Source organism: Anolis sagrei, chromosome 1, assembly GCF_037176765.1.
Source record: "Anolis sagrei isolate rAnoSag1 chromosome 1, rAnoSag1.mat, whole genome shotgun sequence".
Classification (NCBI taxonomy): domain Eukaryota; kingdom Metazoa; phylum Chordata; class Lepidosauria; order Squamata; family Dactyloidae; genus Anolis; species Anolis sagrei.
In genome coordinates this window covers 20,279,332-20,298,114 of record NC_090021.1, presented here as the reverse complement: position 1 = coordinate 20,298,114, position 18,783 = coordinate 20,279,332, and the positions used below count along the sequence as shown (strand labels likewise).

Sequence of the window (18,783 nt, the reverse complement as noted above, 5' to 3'; positions counted from 1 at the left end):
ATTATGAGGGAATGGAGAAACTTGCATACTGTAAGGTCAGGTCTCCTGAGCAGAGCTGGGGAATTTTGCTGCCGCAGGCAAAGAAGTGTATTATTTATTTATTTGTGCCATTTGTTTACTGTCTCTCAATACACCGGGGCCCCTGAAGTGATGAATCGCCAGTAATCACATGTAAAAAAATATTATATATTGCTAAAAGTAATTGCAAACAAACTAGGCTCCTTCTTTGGAAGCTTTTAAGCAGAGGCTGGATGGCCATCTGTCAAGGGTGATTTGAATGCAATATTCCTGCTTCTTGGCAGGGGGCTGGACTGGATGGCCCATGAGGTCTCTTCCAACTCTTTGATTCTATGATTCTATGATTCTATGATTCTAAAGCCCCTCTTTAAAAATAATTCTAAATCCACTGAAAGCAAATTAAAGACCTCTAAGAACAACCTGAATGAACACCCTTGTTTTTAAGAACCAAGGACCAAGGGTGCACCTACACTGTGGAATTAATGCAGTGTTGACACTATTTTACCTGTCATGGTTCAATGCTGTGGAAACATGGGAATTGTAGTTTTTTTTAAGCCTACAAACTCTACTTTGCCAAATAATGCTGGTGCTTCACCAAACTACACATCCCAGAATTCCATAGCATTGAGTCATGGCAGTTAAAATAGTGTCAAACTGCATTCATTCTATAGTGTAGACACACCCAAAGTGAAATAGCAGTATTTCCCTGCTCTTGGGAAAACTCTGAAGGGATGGCATTAGCCTGGGAAGGAGATCCATAGCTACTATTCTGTTAGATGAGCTGTTAGGCCTATGGGATAGTCCTAAATATGAACATCCACCCAGTGAAGTCCATGTGCAAAAGATACACACAGACACATACACAAAGAATGTAAGTAAAATCTGTTGGTCTGCTAAAAACTTTGTCTCCTGGCAATATGGATAAGTCCTTTTGCTGAGTTATGCTATATACTTGTATATAAATTGACCTCCACTCGTGTGTATGGATTTTGATCTGATTTGTGGATAGATTGATGATCATTCCGCAATGAGGAGAAAGCGCCTACACCACCTCATGAGTCCAACTGAATTTGGCTGCTGCCTCTGTCATTTTCCTGCTTGAGAAAGACCAGAAGTGGTAGAGAGTAGAAGAGATTGGTGGTTCTTTTGGGTTGTCCTGTGTTGAACTAACCTCTCGTCTTTGCCACTATACTCAGAGAAGGCATGGAATCAGAGAGTTGGAAAAGCCCCTAAAGGCCATGCAATCCAACCCCCTTTTGCCTTCTACCCCTTGAAATTCACTCCTGGAAGAGTTATCATGAGGAAAAGGTATCTCCACTGAAGCTTTCTCACCAATCCTAGCTTCCACAACAAACCATATTTGTCAAAATCAAATAATCACAGAGACAGAAAATGAGGTGAAATCTTCTGAACAGGGGCACAGACAGCAAAACAAACATCAAAGGGGTGTTAACTCTTCCCTATGTGATCCAAAGCTAATATATAGCTGGAGTTACACTTACCAATTTACCTATTTCAACTTACAAACAAATTCACACTCAAGAACAAACCTACAAAACCTATCTTGCTCATAACTTGGGGACTGCCTATGCAAAATTGCTTTTGCAGGCACTCTAAAAACAGTGTGAGTGGGCAAGTGTAGAGCAACACAATTGGTCCCGCCTGTATCCAGACCTGAATGAAGAAAAATATTGTGTCTTCCCTTCCATTCTCAACTACTTTGTTAAAAGGGTGGAGTGTGATCTGATGCTGGGGAACCATATGGGATGTTGGCTTTTTACGGGCCCTTATATAAGTGGGGTCTGCTCTTCCCTTCCTGTCATCATGGCTCTTTGAGGAAAGACGCAGTGGGTGCTGGATGTGTGACTAGCTTCCTTTCTTCATCCCTTATTCACTACATATATGCCAATACAGACATTCCAAAAGCTGAATTAAAAATGGTCCCAAGCATTTTGGATAAGGAAGATTCATCCTGTATCATTTTTGTTTTCCTGTTACAAAGTCTGTGGTTAGATGAAGAACCTACTCCCAAGGGTCAGATGGGGAGATAACATCATTAAAAGCAGAATGAGAGAATAACTGTGGACCAAGACAAATGCCTTATAAAACATTGCATAAAATAAGATGTATTGAGTGAATAGAGATGGTTACATACATTTTTTCGACTTCGTCAAATCCTGAGAAGGCTCCTCTGGGGACGTTTCTTATTTTGGTGAGGAAAAATATCCTGAAAGCACAACACAATGCATATTTTATGTATTAAAGCATATAGTATAATAAATAATTAGTTTGGTTCACTTTGGACTGAAAGACAATGTAATTACGTGCCAAGAGGAGCGGGGGAAGAAATGCTCTGCTCAAAATAAATTCATTGTATTTGGATGACATTCTGTGAGTTTGGAAGAAGTCTGTTTCAGTTGGAGGTTTTATTCTGAATCTGATAGCTGGAATTTTGAAGAAGGTGAATATATAAAAAATCTTTTGGAAAGAGACATTCCAAAATAAATGAGATGGGGATCACATGGTCCCAATGGCACTTTACTATAGAGAAGGAGTGGGAAACACCAAGTCTTAGTGCTAAATCTCACAGTGTTTACATCCAGTCCTACCTAGTTTTACAGGAGACCATGCAACCTGTTCTGACATCATCATTTGGTCATTCCCCAGTCTTGCTGAAGGAGGTGGTTTCTTCTCATTCTGAAAGGTTGAGTTCCTTTGTCCAAGGCTTGCTCACTAGCTATAATATGAGGTTTGGTTCTAGGGCCACCCATGGATTGCACAATCCAAGGATTTTTGCTCAAGTTCCATTAAATACAACGGTATACTAAAATTGCATTCCTGATATAAAATGGTGAACAACTCACATCAGTATCGGAGAGAGCCTTGAGGATCTGTCAATTAATGGGAGGCTATAGTAGGATATTCTACATATCAGTGAAGTGTTCGATGTGCAACAAATCAAAGTTTAGTTTTGATCCCACTCCACAAACATTTTATAACCATGATTGATTCAATCCATGGAAGCAAAACTCACAAATATGGATGGTCCGGTTTCTTTTTGACTTCATCCTTTTAACCTTTGGAAGTTTGGTTCCAGAGATTTAAATTGGACTCACAATCAGAAATATGTTTGCCTTCCTTTTGACAGAATAAGGTTAAGAAAATCTGTAGCGGGAGCCACATATTATCTAGAAGACTTTTGTGCAGCCAGAAGGCCCCCAAGTCCTTCTGAACAGTGGATTTTGAAATATTGGTAATTAAAAAAGATTTACTACTTCAGAGAACTATGAGAGATGTTGTTGACTCAACTATACATCTCCAAAGCCCAAAATACACTATGATCCTAATTTCTGAAGATCTAGTATATGCAGTTTCATTAATTCACATGCCCACTTATTCATTAAGGGCCTCCTGTACAGGCCATACCTGTTTCTCTCTATTTCTTGTCATTTGCCCCATTGAAAATAATAGGGTTTGCTTTTACAGGCTTTTTTTTTTTTTGGTGTCAGGAGCAACTTGAGAAACTGCGAGTTGCTTCTGGTGTGAGAGAATTGGCCGTCTGCAAGGACGTTGCCCAGGGGACGCCTGTATGATTTGATGTTTTTATCATCCTTGTGGGAGGCTTATCTCATGTCCCCGCATGAGGAGCTGGAGCTGATAGAGGGAGCTCATCCGCCTCTCCCCGGATTCGAACCTGCGACCTGTCGGTCTTCAGTCCTACCAGCACAGGGGCTTAACCCACTGCGCCACCGGAGGCTCCCTTTTACAGGCTGAGAGCCCTGAAATCTAAAATGTTTTTAAAATCCAAAATTATCTACACGAGTGACTGAAATAGTAACACCTTTGCTTTCCGATGGTTTATTTATTTATCGTGTCAGGAGCGAACCAAAACAGTTGCATTGCATTAAAACAAACAAACAAATAAATAAACAAAACACAAAGTTTGCAGACTTAGTATTCTATTAAATGTCCTTTGACCAGTAGCTGGCCACTTGGAGTGCCTCTGGTGTTGCTGCAAGAAAGTCCTCCATTGTGCAGGTGGCAGGGCCAGGTTGCATTGCAGCAGGTGGTCTGTGGTTTGCTCCTTTCCGCACTTGCATGTTGTGGATTCCACTTTGTAGCCCCATTTCTTAAGGTTGGCTCTGCATCTCGTGTTGCCAGACCGCAGTCTGTTAAGCGCCTTCCAAGTCGCCCAGTTTTCTGTGTGTCCGATGGTCCAGTGTACACATTGTTTCATGCACAAAATTATTACTGCTATTGCATGGAATTACCTTCAGGCTATATAGACAAAGTATGAATTGAATTTCATGTTTAGACCGGGTCCCATTTCCAAGATATCTCATGATGTATGTTTTTTCAAAACTGATATCCAATGTAAGTTGGTCTGAAAGATTTTGTATACAGGATACTCCACCTGTATCTATGGTTTCATGTACCACGGGAAGTTCTGAAATGTGTCCTCCAGGAATATGGGGGTTGTATGATAGCGAAAAAACATATCACTGTAAAATGTGAATTTTTATGAGAATGGTGGTGGTGTGTCCCTTTATGATTTGCCATCTGCTATAAATCTAACTAAAGTATGGTTTAGGTTTTTGTTTGAAGGCAGCTACCATGACCTTAAGGAGGTTCAGAAGGGCATTGAATAGCAATCCATCACACAGTTTGAATTAAAAACAACACAGGGTTCATTTTGACAACTGGAAAGAGCCATTTGATTGGGCCCTTAGGGAGGACGGACTCTCAATTCTTTTACTCTCAGAACTGAGATTTTTTTCCTCAAACTGCTCATAATACAAAGATTATATCACCATCTAACTACTTTTCACAGCCTGCTTCCCCTCAGGAGTGACAGCTAATTGTTTCTTGAATTACTGCAGTTCTTGCCTCAGCGGTCTGGCCTGATAGATGGATCTTCGGTATCACAGATTTCTTTTCTAATAGCAATTGTGAATCAACTTCTCCCTCAATTTTGTTTTTAAAAATCCTTTTCTCCATCCTCTTTCTAGTCCATCCATTTCACATTTAAATGTATGTGAGGTGACTGTCTGAGGGTTTTGATTTATCTAATGCATAACATTGTGGATCAGGTTGACAATCTAATCCTAAGCTGTAGCCACACTGGTAAGAGTTTGATACCACATTAATTGTTATGGCTCAATGCTATGAAATTCTTGGGTTTTGGATAAGAGATTCTCAACTTGCATTGGAATCTTTATTCCTGTTAAGAGTAGTTCTTTTTGAAGAAACGAAATGCAAAATAAATAAATAAACGATCCAGCGGTTAAGGGACGTCTTGTATTTTGATGCCTACAGTTTGCAGGACCAAACTAGCCATCATATATGATGCTGCATCTGTCAGAAGCAAATTGTAGAAGTAGTAAATTTCATTGCTCTGCCTATTAGGGAAGGGACTGCTATTCTTCTGAAAAACCTGCAAGCCAGTCAGGTTCCAAATGTATGGCTGTAAGAATACATAGAGCAAGGCACTGAGAGCCTGTACAGGCACAGGGAATTTTCTTGGATACCCTGATCATAAAGCTTGTGTCTGAAGAAATACTCAGCTCCATGGAAGACATGACCAACCTTGTTCTATATAGGTTTTGGGGTCCATCAAGCCAATAGACCAGTGGTTCTTAACCTGTGGGGCGCAGACCACCAGTGGGTTGGGAAGATGAAAATCTGGTCCCCGAGCTCCTTCCTCTTTATTTTATTTTATTTTGGCTCCTTTCACACTGCCTGCCACTCCTTTCCGCTCATTGACCATGGCATATGTTCTGTATCAGAAACTAGAGCTGATGTGGTTTATCCAATGCAATTTTCTGAATCAGCACCCCAAACCAAATCTAAAGTTGACCAAAAACCAATTCGTAACCCTCTTGGTACTAATGTTGGAGAGTGGTCCCTGGTCAAAAAAAACAAAAAGGTTGGGAACCATTGCAATGGACCTTCAGACTCTATTTCATTATCAGAGGTTGGGCAGCAATAGTGGTGAAAATGAAGGGAGTGCCAAGCTGTCAACAATGGGGTGAAAGTGGAAACAATTTGTGTGGTGGTGGCGGCGGAGGCAGCAGCTGTATTTCTCCACTCTCAGGGAACATGAAAGCTTGGGGCTGCCATTGGCAATTTGTATACCAGCAAATCATAAGTCTCAAGATGGAGGGTCACAGTACATTGACAAAATATAATTCCAAGTGAAATATGTTCTCTTCATGTTCAATGTCCCATAGCATCAACATTGCCAGGAGTCTGTCTTCTCAGAAATTGAATTATCACATAGTGAACATGTTGTCATGTTGAAACATTACCATCTGATCTGAATTCCATGGTGTTCAATTTCACTCTTTAGTTAATAATTCTACGTAGATCCAATGTTATGTAACACTCACATGAAAGAGAGCATAGACCAAAGGGCGTGGGATATTTCTAAGGAGCAGTAGGAGGATGTTGTGTCCACCCCCCCCTTTTTTTTGCTGCTCTCACCTAATGTTTTCCTCCTGCAACATGACAAATTCTTGCCTACCATGTCAACCAAGAAAAAGCAGTAGCTTTGATAATGGTATGGAAACAAGGATTGCAAGAGGGAAAATCCAAAGGTCAGATTTAGGCATAGTGGTAGCTTGTTGCTCCCATGTTAGTAAAGTATAGGTAAAGGTAAATGTTTTCCCCTGACATTAAGTCCACTTGTGTCCAACTCTGGGGGTTGGTGCTCATCTCCATTTCCAAGCCAAAGAGCTGGCATTGTCTGTAGACACCTCCAAGGTAATGTGGCTGGCATGACTGCATGGAGCTTCGTTACCTTCACACTGGAGCAGTATCTATTGATCTACTCATATTTGCATGTTTACGAACTGTTAGGTTGGCAGAAGCTGGGGCTAACAGCGGGAGCTCATGCTGCTCCCAGATTTGAACCTGCGACCTTTTGGTCAGCAAGTTCATCAGCTCAGCACTTTAACCAGTAAAGTATAGGATTGCTCTATTACTGGATTGGCCAGATTTTATCTGGGTTCTAGGGAAACCACCCAGATAAAATGGTAATCTGGTATATGTGGTGAAGTACAAAAAACTGAACTATGGTTTGAGCTATGAGGCTTGGCAAAGGAGGAAAAAGAGAAATGGACAAATGAAGGATTGGACTGGCACAAGCAGTGGAATATAAGAAATAAGGGAAAGGTGCCTTGCAAGGGCACGAGATTCAGTGAGAAAGAGGGGGAGCAAGAAAGTCAAGAGAAGGAATGGCTGTACTAGTAAAAGCTGTGGTGTGCAAGAAACAAGGGAGAGGTGTCCTTGCGAGGTCATGAGACTTGCTGGGGGAGCTAGCAAGAAAGAAAGATGAGAGTGTCTTGTGAGTGAAAGAAACAAGACAGGGATGCTTTATGAGGGCATGAAGCTGAGAAAGGGAGGGAGTACGAGAGATGGGAGAGGGAATGGCCAGAATGGGGTAAAAGGCACACTACAAGAAGCAGGAGAACTAGTCTGCATGGGCATTTAGTAAGGCAAGTGCAAGTAAAGTGGTAGGAGAGATGGGAGAGGGAGTGGTGATAGTAGTGGGAGAAGTGGACTGAAATGAAGACATATACTTTGAAGCTGGAAGAGAAGGAATAGGAAATATAGGAGCAGAAGGAAGCTGCATATACAGCAGATTTCAAGATTAAAGGGAGGACAGCATACAAGTCCATGAGATGGAAAGGAGCATGTGGGAAAGGAGAGCAAGTGGTACAAGACACAAATGAGGGATATACTGTGTGGGTTAAATGCAAGGTGTGAGAGGGAGTAGGGGGGAAAGGGTAATGAGAGGAGAGAAAGAACATATGGGAGGTAAGTGGCAGTGAGTTGATGCAAAGAGCAGTGCAAGACAGGAGGGCATGGCAGAGCCCAGTGAGGGGAAATAACTGGTGCCAGCAAGTTAGGAGCAAGGGATTGTTGGAGGTTGTAAATGTAAATAAACAGATGCTTTACCACTGCTTCTGAACCAAAATATACCCTGCAGTATAATAATGTGTCACTCAAATTTGTATAACAAGTAACAGTAACTTTACTTCAGTTCAAAAGGCCAAACAGAGCAGCAATACATACAACAGTCTCTCTGAAATCTTATAGAGAACAGAGGGAATAAACAGTCCTTTTAAACAGTCTTTAAAATGTGCTTCATGCTTTAGAAATGATCAGGCTTCAGAGACTTGGCAAGCATTTCCTTCCTGGCTGTTTCCAGTCAGCGCTCTCTTCACTCTCTGAGGTGAAAATGGCAGTTAAAAACATTTCTCCCAACAGCAAGCTAGAGACAGCAGCCAATCAGAACTCTGGCTCCTGGCATGCTCAGCCAATCAGCTGCCAACACATGCCCCTCCAGTCAACCCATCACATCATGGTGCTTTTTTACAAATCCCCACAGGGAGGCATTGCAGAAACAAGCGCAGTTCGATTCATTGTCCTTGTGTTCTGCACCCTGAGGTGACCACGCCATGCATCTCCTCTTGTTCTTTGCATTGTGCAGCTGCTCTCCTACCTTTTTCATCCTTTTCTTATTAACCTATAATGATTACAGTTTTATTGACTGGCAAAAAATATAGAACATCTGTGATGTCTGTCTTTCCCCTTTTGTTCTGGCAACACTTATCTAGGATTATTACATGATAAATTAATCTTGAGTCTAACTGTTCTCACTCACCAAATTCAATCTGAGGATTTACAGACTGAAAAATAGCATTGCCTCAGTTAAAATATATGCTGATACATACTCATGGCTCTTTTCCTTTATTAATCTCCAGCCCTTTCAAAGCAGCATTTTTATGCAGTCTTCTGAATGAATATCAGATCTTCTTGGTACTTTTTGTTATGTGACTTTGGTTAAAGAGTTGACAGGGGATGACAGCTGATGACTTTCTCAGGACCACCCATTTGGCTTTCATGGCTAACTGAGATGCTAAGCTCTTGTTTTCTGACTCGTAGTCCAATACTCATGCCACTCCACTATGCTACTGGATGGCCATATAGTCATTGTCAAATAAGGGAGGGGAAAGAAGAAAGAAGAATTCTAATGCTGATGATAGCCATGTATAAATATGTGAGCGGAAGCCACAGGGAGGAGGGAGCAAGCTTGTTTTCTGATTCCTTGGAGACTAGGACGCGGAACAATGGCTTCAAACTTCAGGAGAAGAGATTCCATCTGAACATGAGGAAGAATTTCCTGACTGTGAGAGCCGTTCAGCAGTGGAACTCTCTGCCCTGGAGTGTGGTGCAGGCTCCTTCTTTGGAAGCTTTTAAACAGAGGCTGGATGGCCATCTGTCAGGGGTGATTTGAATGCAATATTCCTGCTTCTTGGCAGGGGGTTGGACTGGATGGCCCATGAGGTCTCTTCCAACTCTTTGATTCTATGATTCTATGCTGGTTCAACAGCTGGGCATGGGCTGGTTACCACCCTCTCTGTGCTCGATTTCCCCCCGGAGAAGACCAAAAAGCACCTACCACCTTTTTTATCCTCATTATTCACACAAATATACATATGTTCTGGTATGCTGGGATGTGCTAATTCAGATATAATGATATTAAAGTATTTGTACACATGTATCATCTTTAAAAAGTATTAAAATTCAAGCCAGAAAAGAATGACTTCCTGGTGGGAAGGATCAACTCCCACCAATTAATTCAGACCCATCAATGATTCCTCCTACTAACATAGTGAAGTGATTCCACCTGGAATGACAGCCCCCCCCCCCAATTTTCTATAAAACTATGGCATAAAAGTCAAGATTTTTTTGACCACAATGAAAGCCAGAAGAACCACATTACAAGTGAGGGTGCTTCCAGACAGCACTCAATCCATGCCAAAGTGGGTTTTAAAAACCTGCTTTGGCATGGATTTGAGTCCTTCCCCCAGAAACATGGACTTTTTCTGCAATGACTGGGATGGCATGGAACTACACCCCTCCCCCCACACACAAAGAAGCCCTTAAAATGTAAAACAATTTACCTGGCTGCCATTAAGGGACTTAAGGAGCCTTCCTGGCATATAGTAATGACACACCAGACGGGAGGGGGGGAGGCAAGGACGAAAATCACTCACCCCCCCCCCACCTTTTGACATGACATTTCTATGTGCCAGAAGGACTCCAGCAGTACCTTAATGATGGTTGGATAATGTGCAAGATGACAATGAGGACTCATCACTGGGTAGTCCCAGGACTACCAATGGGTGAATCCCCACATGCCCAATACCCATTAGACCCAGATCAAATGAGGTATCTAATTACTTTGGTTCAAAGCAGGGTTTACCTCCTTTGTCCTGAATTAATTTACTTTTACTGGAGGTGTCGTTTGGGTGGCTCCAGTAAAAGTACGACAGGCCCCGCATTTTTGGGCCTGTTTGGAAGAGCCCTGAATTGTCAAGAATGTTGTGTACCAGGATTGCAGTACGATAATGTTTGATTTTTTAAATTCCATATAGACAAACTGCTAGTTGCTGAGAAGTTCAAATAAATCCCTAAAAAGGAGTTTGTTTTCACAGTGGTGACTTGAAAAGAGGAATTAAAAATATCAAACTTATTTTGGAGAATGGGTTCTGTAATTTGGATAGCTCTTTAAAGTTGATGACTAAAGTTCAAAAGTAATGTCATTTCAGCATTCCACTGACATGGGAATCATCACCCTCCATTTAAGCATAGAATTTGGGATTTTTCATGTTGCTGTTGTTGTTCATTCGTTCAGTCGTCTCCGACTCTTCGTGACCTCATGGACCAGTCCACGCCAGAGCTCCCTGTCGGCCGTCACCACCCCCAGCTCCTTCAAGGTCAGTCCAGTCACTTCAAGGATGCCATCCATCCATCTTGCCCTTTTTCCTTCCACTTTCCCCAGCATAATTGTCTTCTCTAGGCTTTCCTGTCTCCTCATGATGTGGCCAAAGTACTTCAACTTTGCCTCTAGTATCCTTCCCTCCAGTGAGCAGTCGGGCTTTATTTCCTGGAGGATGGACTGGTTGGATCTTCTCGCAGTCCAAGGCACTCTCAGAACTTTCCTCCAGGTCATGTACAGGTCAATAAAAGTCCTAAATAAAATATGAGTGGTGCTGCCTCTGAGGAACAGAGAATGGGTGCAACTTTATCCTATCTTGAAGAGTCAGAAGTGCAGACATGCCAGGTTTATCATGAATAGCTATGCTATTTAACAATGTTCCAAAGAGTAGAGTTCACTAAGATCTTAAAATCTCTACTAGATAATTTGTAGAGGTTGTAGAGGTTTCCCCCACAAAACATGGGGAATTACTTCAAGCAAACTGTGGAGTTCTCATAGTTTACATCATGAAAGACTCTTAAAATACCCAGTAGACTTCTTGTTAAAAAGCTGAGCCAATTAGAAAAAGCTTTAACTGTGTTCTGTACTGATTTTTGGCACCAACTAACGCTTAAATTAGGTGCCCAAGGGAAGTCGATGTGGACTGAGGTGGAATGAGAGAACAGCTGGAGTAAAGTATTTTGCATTGATTTAATGCATTAAAACAACTGAGCAAGACCAAACTCCTTGTTTTGAAAGTGTTTACAGCATTTTAACTGTTGCATCCAAATACCTGAATATTCAGTCCACTGCATCCTCCTATCTTTATGCTTCTACGTTTCCCTATGACTCCAGGTTCCTGGTGGGGTGGTTTATATCACCATGATTCCTCAATTACTTTTCAAATGAAACCAAGGCTCACCACAGGTTGCACCAGCCTCAAAAATGCAAAAAATAAAAAAAAATGCTTAACAGCTGAAACAAGAAGCAATTAGCCACCCACTTCTAGTTTTGCAGCTTGCAGTGACCGGAGAAAGGACTGATAACAAAATTACTACTTCTCAAGGCTTGCAGGATTGAAAAATTATCTTTTTGGTTCTATTTTTAGCTGGGGGATCTTCAAGGATCCTGGGCACATGAAGAAGCCTTTGGAATACTAAAGGGAACTGGGAAGCTGCATCTTAACCTCTTCCTCCCTATTTAAAACCAAAAATAATTTGAGCCAATGTGTTCAAAACTCAGCATCTGGGTAGAACATAAGATTTGTTTTTCAGGTTCAGAAGATACCAAAGACAGTCTGTTTGGTCATTTAGTTTTGGTACAAAATCAATGAATGGGTTGTTGTAGGTTTCTCAGGCTGTATGGCCATGCTCTAGAAGCATTGTTTCTTGATGTTTCGCCTGCATCTGTGTCAAGCATCCTCAGAGGTTGTGAGCATCCTCACAACCTCTGAGGATGTTTGCCACAAATGCAGGCAAGAGGTCAGGAAATAATGCTTCTAGAACATGGCCATATAGCCTGAAAAACCTACAACAACCCAGTGATTTAGACCATGAAAGTCTTCGACAATACAATAAATGAATGGTTTTGTGTATCAGGTTTGTATCACTCAGTAGCCCATGAGTCTTCCCATGCTTATTAAAGTGTGAAAAATACAACACATTCACATTCTCTCACATTTAAATGGTTTAAATCTCATATTCTTTTCATCCATTGAAGACGTGCACAGTCTGATATATTCAAAAAAGAACTAAAATGTCATTCTCTACATGTAGAAAAGCTGAATTCAATAGACCAGTGCTTCTCAACCTGTGGTCCCCTAGATGTTTTGGCCTTCAACTCCCATCTGGTAAACTGGTTGGGATTTCTGGGAGTTGTAGGTCAAAACATCTGGGGACCCACTGGTTGGGAACCACTGCAATAGACACTGCTATGGTTCTCAACCTGTGGGTCCCTGGGTGTTTTGGCCTACAATTCCCAGAAATCCCAGCCAGTTTACCAGCTGTCAGGATTTCTGGGAGTTGAAGGCCAAAACATCTGGGGACCCACAGGTTGAGAACCACTGTTAAACGTGAAGAACCTCCAGAAGAAAAAAGCTGGTAACCTAAATTAGCACTGATATGGGGCAAGTCTACACAGACATGAAAACTGAGGGCAAGTCACTTTCATGGTTATATTCATAACATTTCTGTACTTCTGATGAATATTGTGGTCTATACACAAAATGACATTGTCACACCTTAGTCAAAATTGGGGGATTCCCAGGTTTTTTTAAAAAAACAACAATAACTTCAGAGTATCTCAGAGGTTTGGAGAAGTATAGACAACTGGATTGGGTCCGACTTGGTGCAGTCAGCTGTCCAGACAGGACACTACCACTATCTTCTTTTCCTTGTGCCCTTTTGTGACTTTCACAGTCTTCGTTTTGATTATTTTCAGCTTTGAAATGCTGTAGCTTCCCAAAGTTGGGCTGCCATGTGAACATTTACATGGTAGCACCATCCTCAGGAGGTGAGTGACAAAGCTATTTGGGAGGCATGGATGCTGTGAGTCTCTGTTCTACTCAGCATACCTCTCCCTTTTCTGGGAAAAAACAGAGATTTGTGGCATGCAGGTAAGAGAAGAAGCTGGATCCATGCCACTTCAAGTACCCCACAGATCTGGCTCCTCTTCCTGTGTTCTATGAATGTCTGTACCTCCCTGAAATTGGTGTGGAATGGGAACACATAGCACACAAGAAGAGGAAGATGAATTAGATCAGTTGGGGCTGATTCACCTACATCTTTCTGGTCCTTTCTGTATCTTCCTGCCCTTGCCTGGGAGAAGGAGAGACCCACACCACACAGGAAAGGAACAAGGAGACAGGGAAGGTTAAAAGGTCTTATAAAAAGACTACTCCCACAATTCTATAACATTAAACCATGGAGATTAAAGTAGTGTCAAACTGTATTAATTTTGTATTGTTGAAGGCTTTCATGGCCGGAATCACTGGGTTGTTGTAGGTTTTTCCGGGCTATATGGCCGTGTTCTAGAGCAATGGTTCTCAACCTGTGGGTCCCCAGATGTTTTAGCCTACAACTCCCAGAAATCCTAAGAGCTGGTAAACTGTCTGGAATTTCTGAGAGTTGTAGGCCAAAACACCTGGGAACCCATAGGTTGAGAACTACTATTCTAGAGGCATTCTCTCCTGACATTTCACCTGCATCTATGGCAAGCATCCTCAGAGGTTGTGAGGTATTGATTTTGCAGTATAGAAAGTTAATTTCATTGTTACAGAGTATATATAGCCTCATGGTTCAGTTGCATTTTGAACTGTTGTCCTGTATAAAAGTACTAAAAAATGAATTAGTTATTTAGTACTAAAAATAATTTAGTTATTTTTTTAAACAACAAAATTCATTGAAATTTATAATGAGTAATATCTTGAGATTGTGATTGTAATTAATTCCTTTTTCAAAGTAAATGTCTACACACTGCATGATTTGTACACCTGAGAGTAGGGCCATTAGTGGTATTAGAAAGGCAAGTTGAGTCCATGATTCATAATGCCAAATTCAGTTTATGCTTTTGCAAAACACTTTTCCGAAAACATTCGTCTCAGCCATTTGAAAGTTCCATATCGTTAATCAGAAAGCAAACACTGTCAAGTTATTCGCTTTTGCTCATCCTAGAAATGCAAAGTCATGATATTTAGTCTGATTGTATCACATCTTCTAAGCATTATAACTTATGTAAAATACCACAATAAAACATTTTCTTTTAAAAAATTAAAGCCCCAGCGAGATACTGCAACCATAATCCTAAGTCACTAGTCTCAGTTCTGAAGCAAAAGCTATGAAAGGATTTTGAAGAACATTTTGCTTTCATCTTGGAAGTAATAGTGTGATGTTATCACTTTCTAAACCTCAGAAGCAATGTGTATTTTGTCAGAAGGAGAGGAGTTTAATTTTCTAATGCTGACTTCCCCAACTTGCAGTTTTCCAAGATAGGCAGGCTTACATCCCTCAGCATTTCTGTGCTGGCTGTGCGTGATGGGAAGGAACTGCAAATCTAAGTGAATTTTGTACTGGGGAAAAAGACTTCTGGCACACTGGAAAAGCCTGGGCTGACATTGGTCAGCATCCAGCTAGCTGGAGTTTCCCCATTGATCTAACCCTAACTCCTCCCCTGTGGAGTAAGGGAAAAACTTGCTGTATCTTATCAGAAATAAGAATTTTTAAGAAAACATGATTCTCCAGTCTGGGATCAGAGAAGAAGAGATTTCTTGTCCCATTGTTAGCTGGGGCTTGCAGGCATTGGCTGAATCCCAGTCTAGGATTTATATGTCTTCTGTAAACTCTAGTATAGAGTTATAAGTGTAGTCAGCCCGCTCCACACTTATAGGTTGGACTTCATAGAATCATAGAATCAAAGAGTTGGAAGAGACCTCATGGGCCATCCAGTCCAACCCCATTCTGCCAAGAAGCAGGAATATTGCATTCAAATCACCCCTGACAGATGGCCATTCAGCCTCTGTTTAAAAGCTTCCAAAGAAGGAAATTTCCACAGATATATAAACCCCTTTTTTCCCAGCTCCAGCAGACTTCACCTCTGAGGATGCTTGCCATAGATGCAGGCGAAACGTCAGGAGAAATGCCTCTAGAACATGGCCATATAGCCCGAAAAAACCCATAAGAACTGAACAATCCTACTGTTTCCTTGCTGATATTCTGAAGGACTTATTGGTTGTAGTACTTCATCCTTCTGCTTTTTGTGCAGAGGAAATAAGAGGAGCAGGACCTTGTTTCTAGGGGAAATTCCAAGTTGAAAAATTACACCTGTAGTTTCAGATGGAAATTCAGGTACATGGAGCTTGTAGAGGGGTCAGGATGGGAAAATCAAGCCCATGAGCCCATTCCAGCTCCCCACTTTTGTCATAAAAATATAAGATTCTTGGGAGGGGACTTTCTCTTGGACTCATCAGGATCTCAGAAAAAAGAGAACCTTCTTGGTGGCACCTTCCAGTTGCACTGTTTCCTCTCTTGTGAGTCTATGTTGTCCCCCTCTCTATTCTCTTTTGACCTGCAAGTCAATACCCTTTTCTCATTGTTTTGTGCCTTCATGCTCTTTGTGACTTATTCCTCATTGATAATTTTTGCCAACTTAACATCACACTGATGTTACTTGACTACATGCATCCTGATCTTGATCTGTGAAATATTGGAGGGCACAGAAAACACATTTACAGCAATAGTATTGATCAAGAGGCCACTAGGGGCTGATGCATTCCACTTCTATGTGTGCAACATCTGAACACAACCCTGCACATTTCCTGCATTTGCTTGACATATACCAAATCTGCTTTCATAGACATTTCACTCATCACCTTGATAGGCAAGCTGGCCACATGTAGTAATTGAAAAAAAAAAAAGAGAGAGAGGGAAATAGGAGCCTAAGACTGTAGTTAGGCACAAAACATTTCATGCCCTTCAGCATTGTGAATTGTCCATCAAAACAAGTTGCTCTCAGTCTCAACACTGATACTTTTAAAAGAAAAAAAGGAGAAAAAGTTGCAGAGACAAAGAATCCACTGTCTTTTTTATCTCTCCCTGCACAAAACCATTCCACTTGAGCTATCCTGTGTTCAAGGCCACAAATGCAGGCAATTAAAATAAAAGCGGCAGATTGTTTTTCAAGCACCACCAATCTAGATTTAACTCATGCAATGCAGAGAGTTTTCAAAAATGTATTTTTCCTTGAGGAAAAAAAAAAGGTTAGTGGAAGAATGTAAGGGTTTTGCACATAGATGCTTTAAAGAATTGTCAGTGCTACTACAGGTTAACTATGGAATGTGTCCAGGGGAGGGTGACTAAAATGATTAAGGGTCTGGAGAACAAGTCCTATGAGGAGAGGCTTAAAAAGCTGGGCATGTTTAGCCTGAAGAAGAGAAGGCTGAGAGGAGACATGATGAGAGCCATGGATAGATATGTGAGGGGAAGTCATAGGGAGGAGGGAGCAAGCTTGTTTTCTACTGCCCTGGAGACTAGGAGGCGAAACAATAGCTTCAAACTACAGGAAAGAACATTCAACCTGAACATGAGGAAGAACAAGTGAGAGCTGAGGAGCAGTGGAACTCTCTGCCCTGGAGTATGGTGGAGGCTCCTTCTTTGGAGGCTTTTAAGCAAAGGCTGGATGGCCATCTGTCGGGGGTGCTTTGAATGTGATTTTCTTGCTTCTTGGCAGGGGGTTGAACTGGATGGCTCACGAGGTCTCTTCCAAGTCTATTATTTTATGATTCTATCCCTTCCAAAATCTGAAATGCTCAAGGAATATGAAATTTTCCACATGGGTGGCTACAATAATTTAAACCTTTGGTTTCTTTACACAAACTATATTTCACACACCCCATTACTAACAATATTGTATAAAATTATCTCCAATATCACTCATGATGTATGTATATTCAAATACAGTTGAATAATCTGTCCTTGTTTATCTCGTGTTTATCTCGCCTGAGTTTTTAAATCTGTTTCTACCCAATTTTCTTTTATCCATTACATGTAGCTCGCCCATGTTACCGTGATTGTGTTTATTGTGTTTATTGTAATTTAATATTGCTATAGAGCCCCCGGTGGTGCAGTGGGTTAAAGCACTGAGCTGCTGAGCTTGTTGATCGAAAGGTCGCAGGTTCGATCCCGGGGAGCGGCGTGAGCTTCCGCTGTCAGCCCTAGCTTCTGCCAACATGCGGGAAGGTAACAGCGCTCCATGCAGTCATGCTGGCCACATGACCTTGGAGGTGTCTACGGACAACGCTGGCTCTTCGGCTTAGAAATGGAGATGAGCACCACACCCCAGAGTCAGACATGACTGGACTTAACGTCAGGGGACTACCTTTACCTTTACCTATGTTGTTTTTTTGTTTTATGTAATTGTGTTATTATTGTTTATTATCTGCATTTTCGGTTTTGTTTTATTTCATGTAATTGTTGTTTTGGGCTTGGCCTCATGTAAGCCGCACCGAGTCCCCATCGGGGAGATGGAGCGGGGTACAAATAAAGTTTATTATTTTTATTATTATGATTGGTAGATGATGCATAAATGTAATTTCTGGTTGCTTGAGAGTTACTGTTAAAAATAGACCTAGGTCTATAGTGGAAGATGCAATTCATCAAGTAGCCTTGACCCATTTAGGGCTTTAAAAGTAATGATCAGCATTTTGCATTTATTTGATGACAGTGAAAGCAATAGTGCCATAACTGTGTTGTGTGATGTAATGATGTCCGTGGACATCATTACATCACCGGTGATCCCTGCTTTAAAAGATGCATCATGTTTGCTATAGGAGCAGAGCCAGACATTCGTGGGTTCAGTCTGATGAATGGTGTAAACGCCATAAAATATGCAACAGTGAACCTTGCTTAACTTTTCTGATGTTCAGAGCATCCGAAGCTAGAACATTTTCCTTGACCATTGACCTCTAGCAGATATATCTGCTGGCATTATGATACAACATTCTTATCTGGAGAGGGTATGTTCCTGGATTTGGTGTGGAGATACATAAAATTGCAGATAATGGCAAACCTTATTAAAATGAATGATGTTGTTTATTCGCTCAGTCGTTTACGATTCTTTGTGACCTCATGGATCAGCCTATGCCAGAGCTCCCTTCAGCCGTGGCCACCCTTCGCTCCTTCAAGATCAAGCCACTCACTTCAAGGATAGCATCCATCCATCTTGCACTTGGTTGGTCCCTCTTCTTTTTTCCTTCCATTTTCCCTAGTATCACTATCTTCTCCAAGCTTTCTCATTGAATGATGATCATCATGAATGATGCCTGCCCCCCAAATACCATACAGATGTGCTGTGCTTGAAGACTTAGAAAATGCCTAGAGAAGGCACATTCTGTCGGATGGGAACAGATGAAGCAGCAGATATGGGTCCTGTGGATCCAAATCACATGGATACCATACAGCTCTTTGTGATAATTGGGATAAAAAAAAAACTTCAATGCTGAGAAA

The 18,783-nt window shown here is 41.4% G+C and overlaps 1 protein-coding gene across 1 annotated transcript in view; it reads right to left on the bottom strand.

Moving 5' to 3' along the window:
• Positions 1–18,783, bottom strand: part of FSHR (follicle stimulating hormone receptor) — a 108,999-nt gene that overhangs the window by 64,597 nt on the left and 25,619 nt on the right. Inside the window, exon 2 of the mRNA XM_067463236.1 lies at positions 2,174–2,245. Coding sequence (XP_067319337.1) covers positions 2,174–2,245 — 72 coding nt within the window. The remainder of the gene's footprint in view (positions 1–2,173; positions 2,246–18,783) is intronic.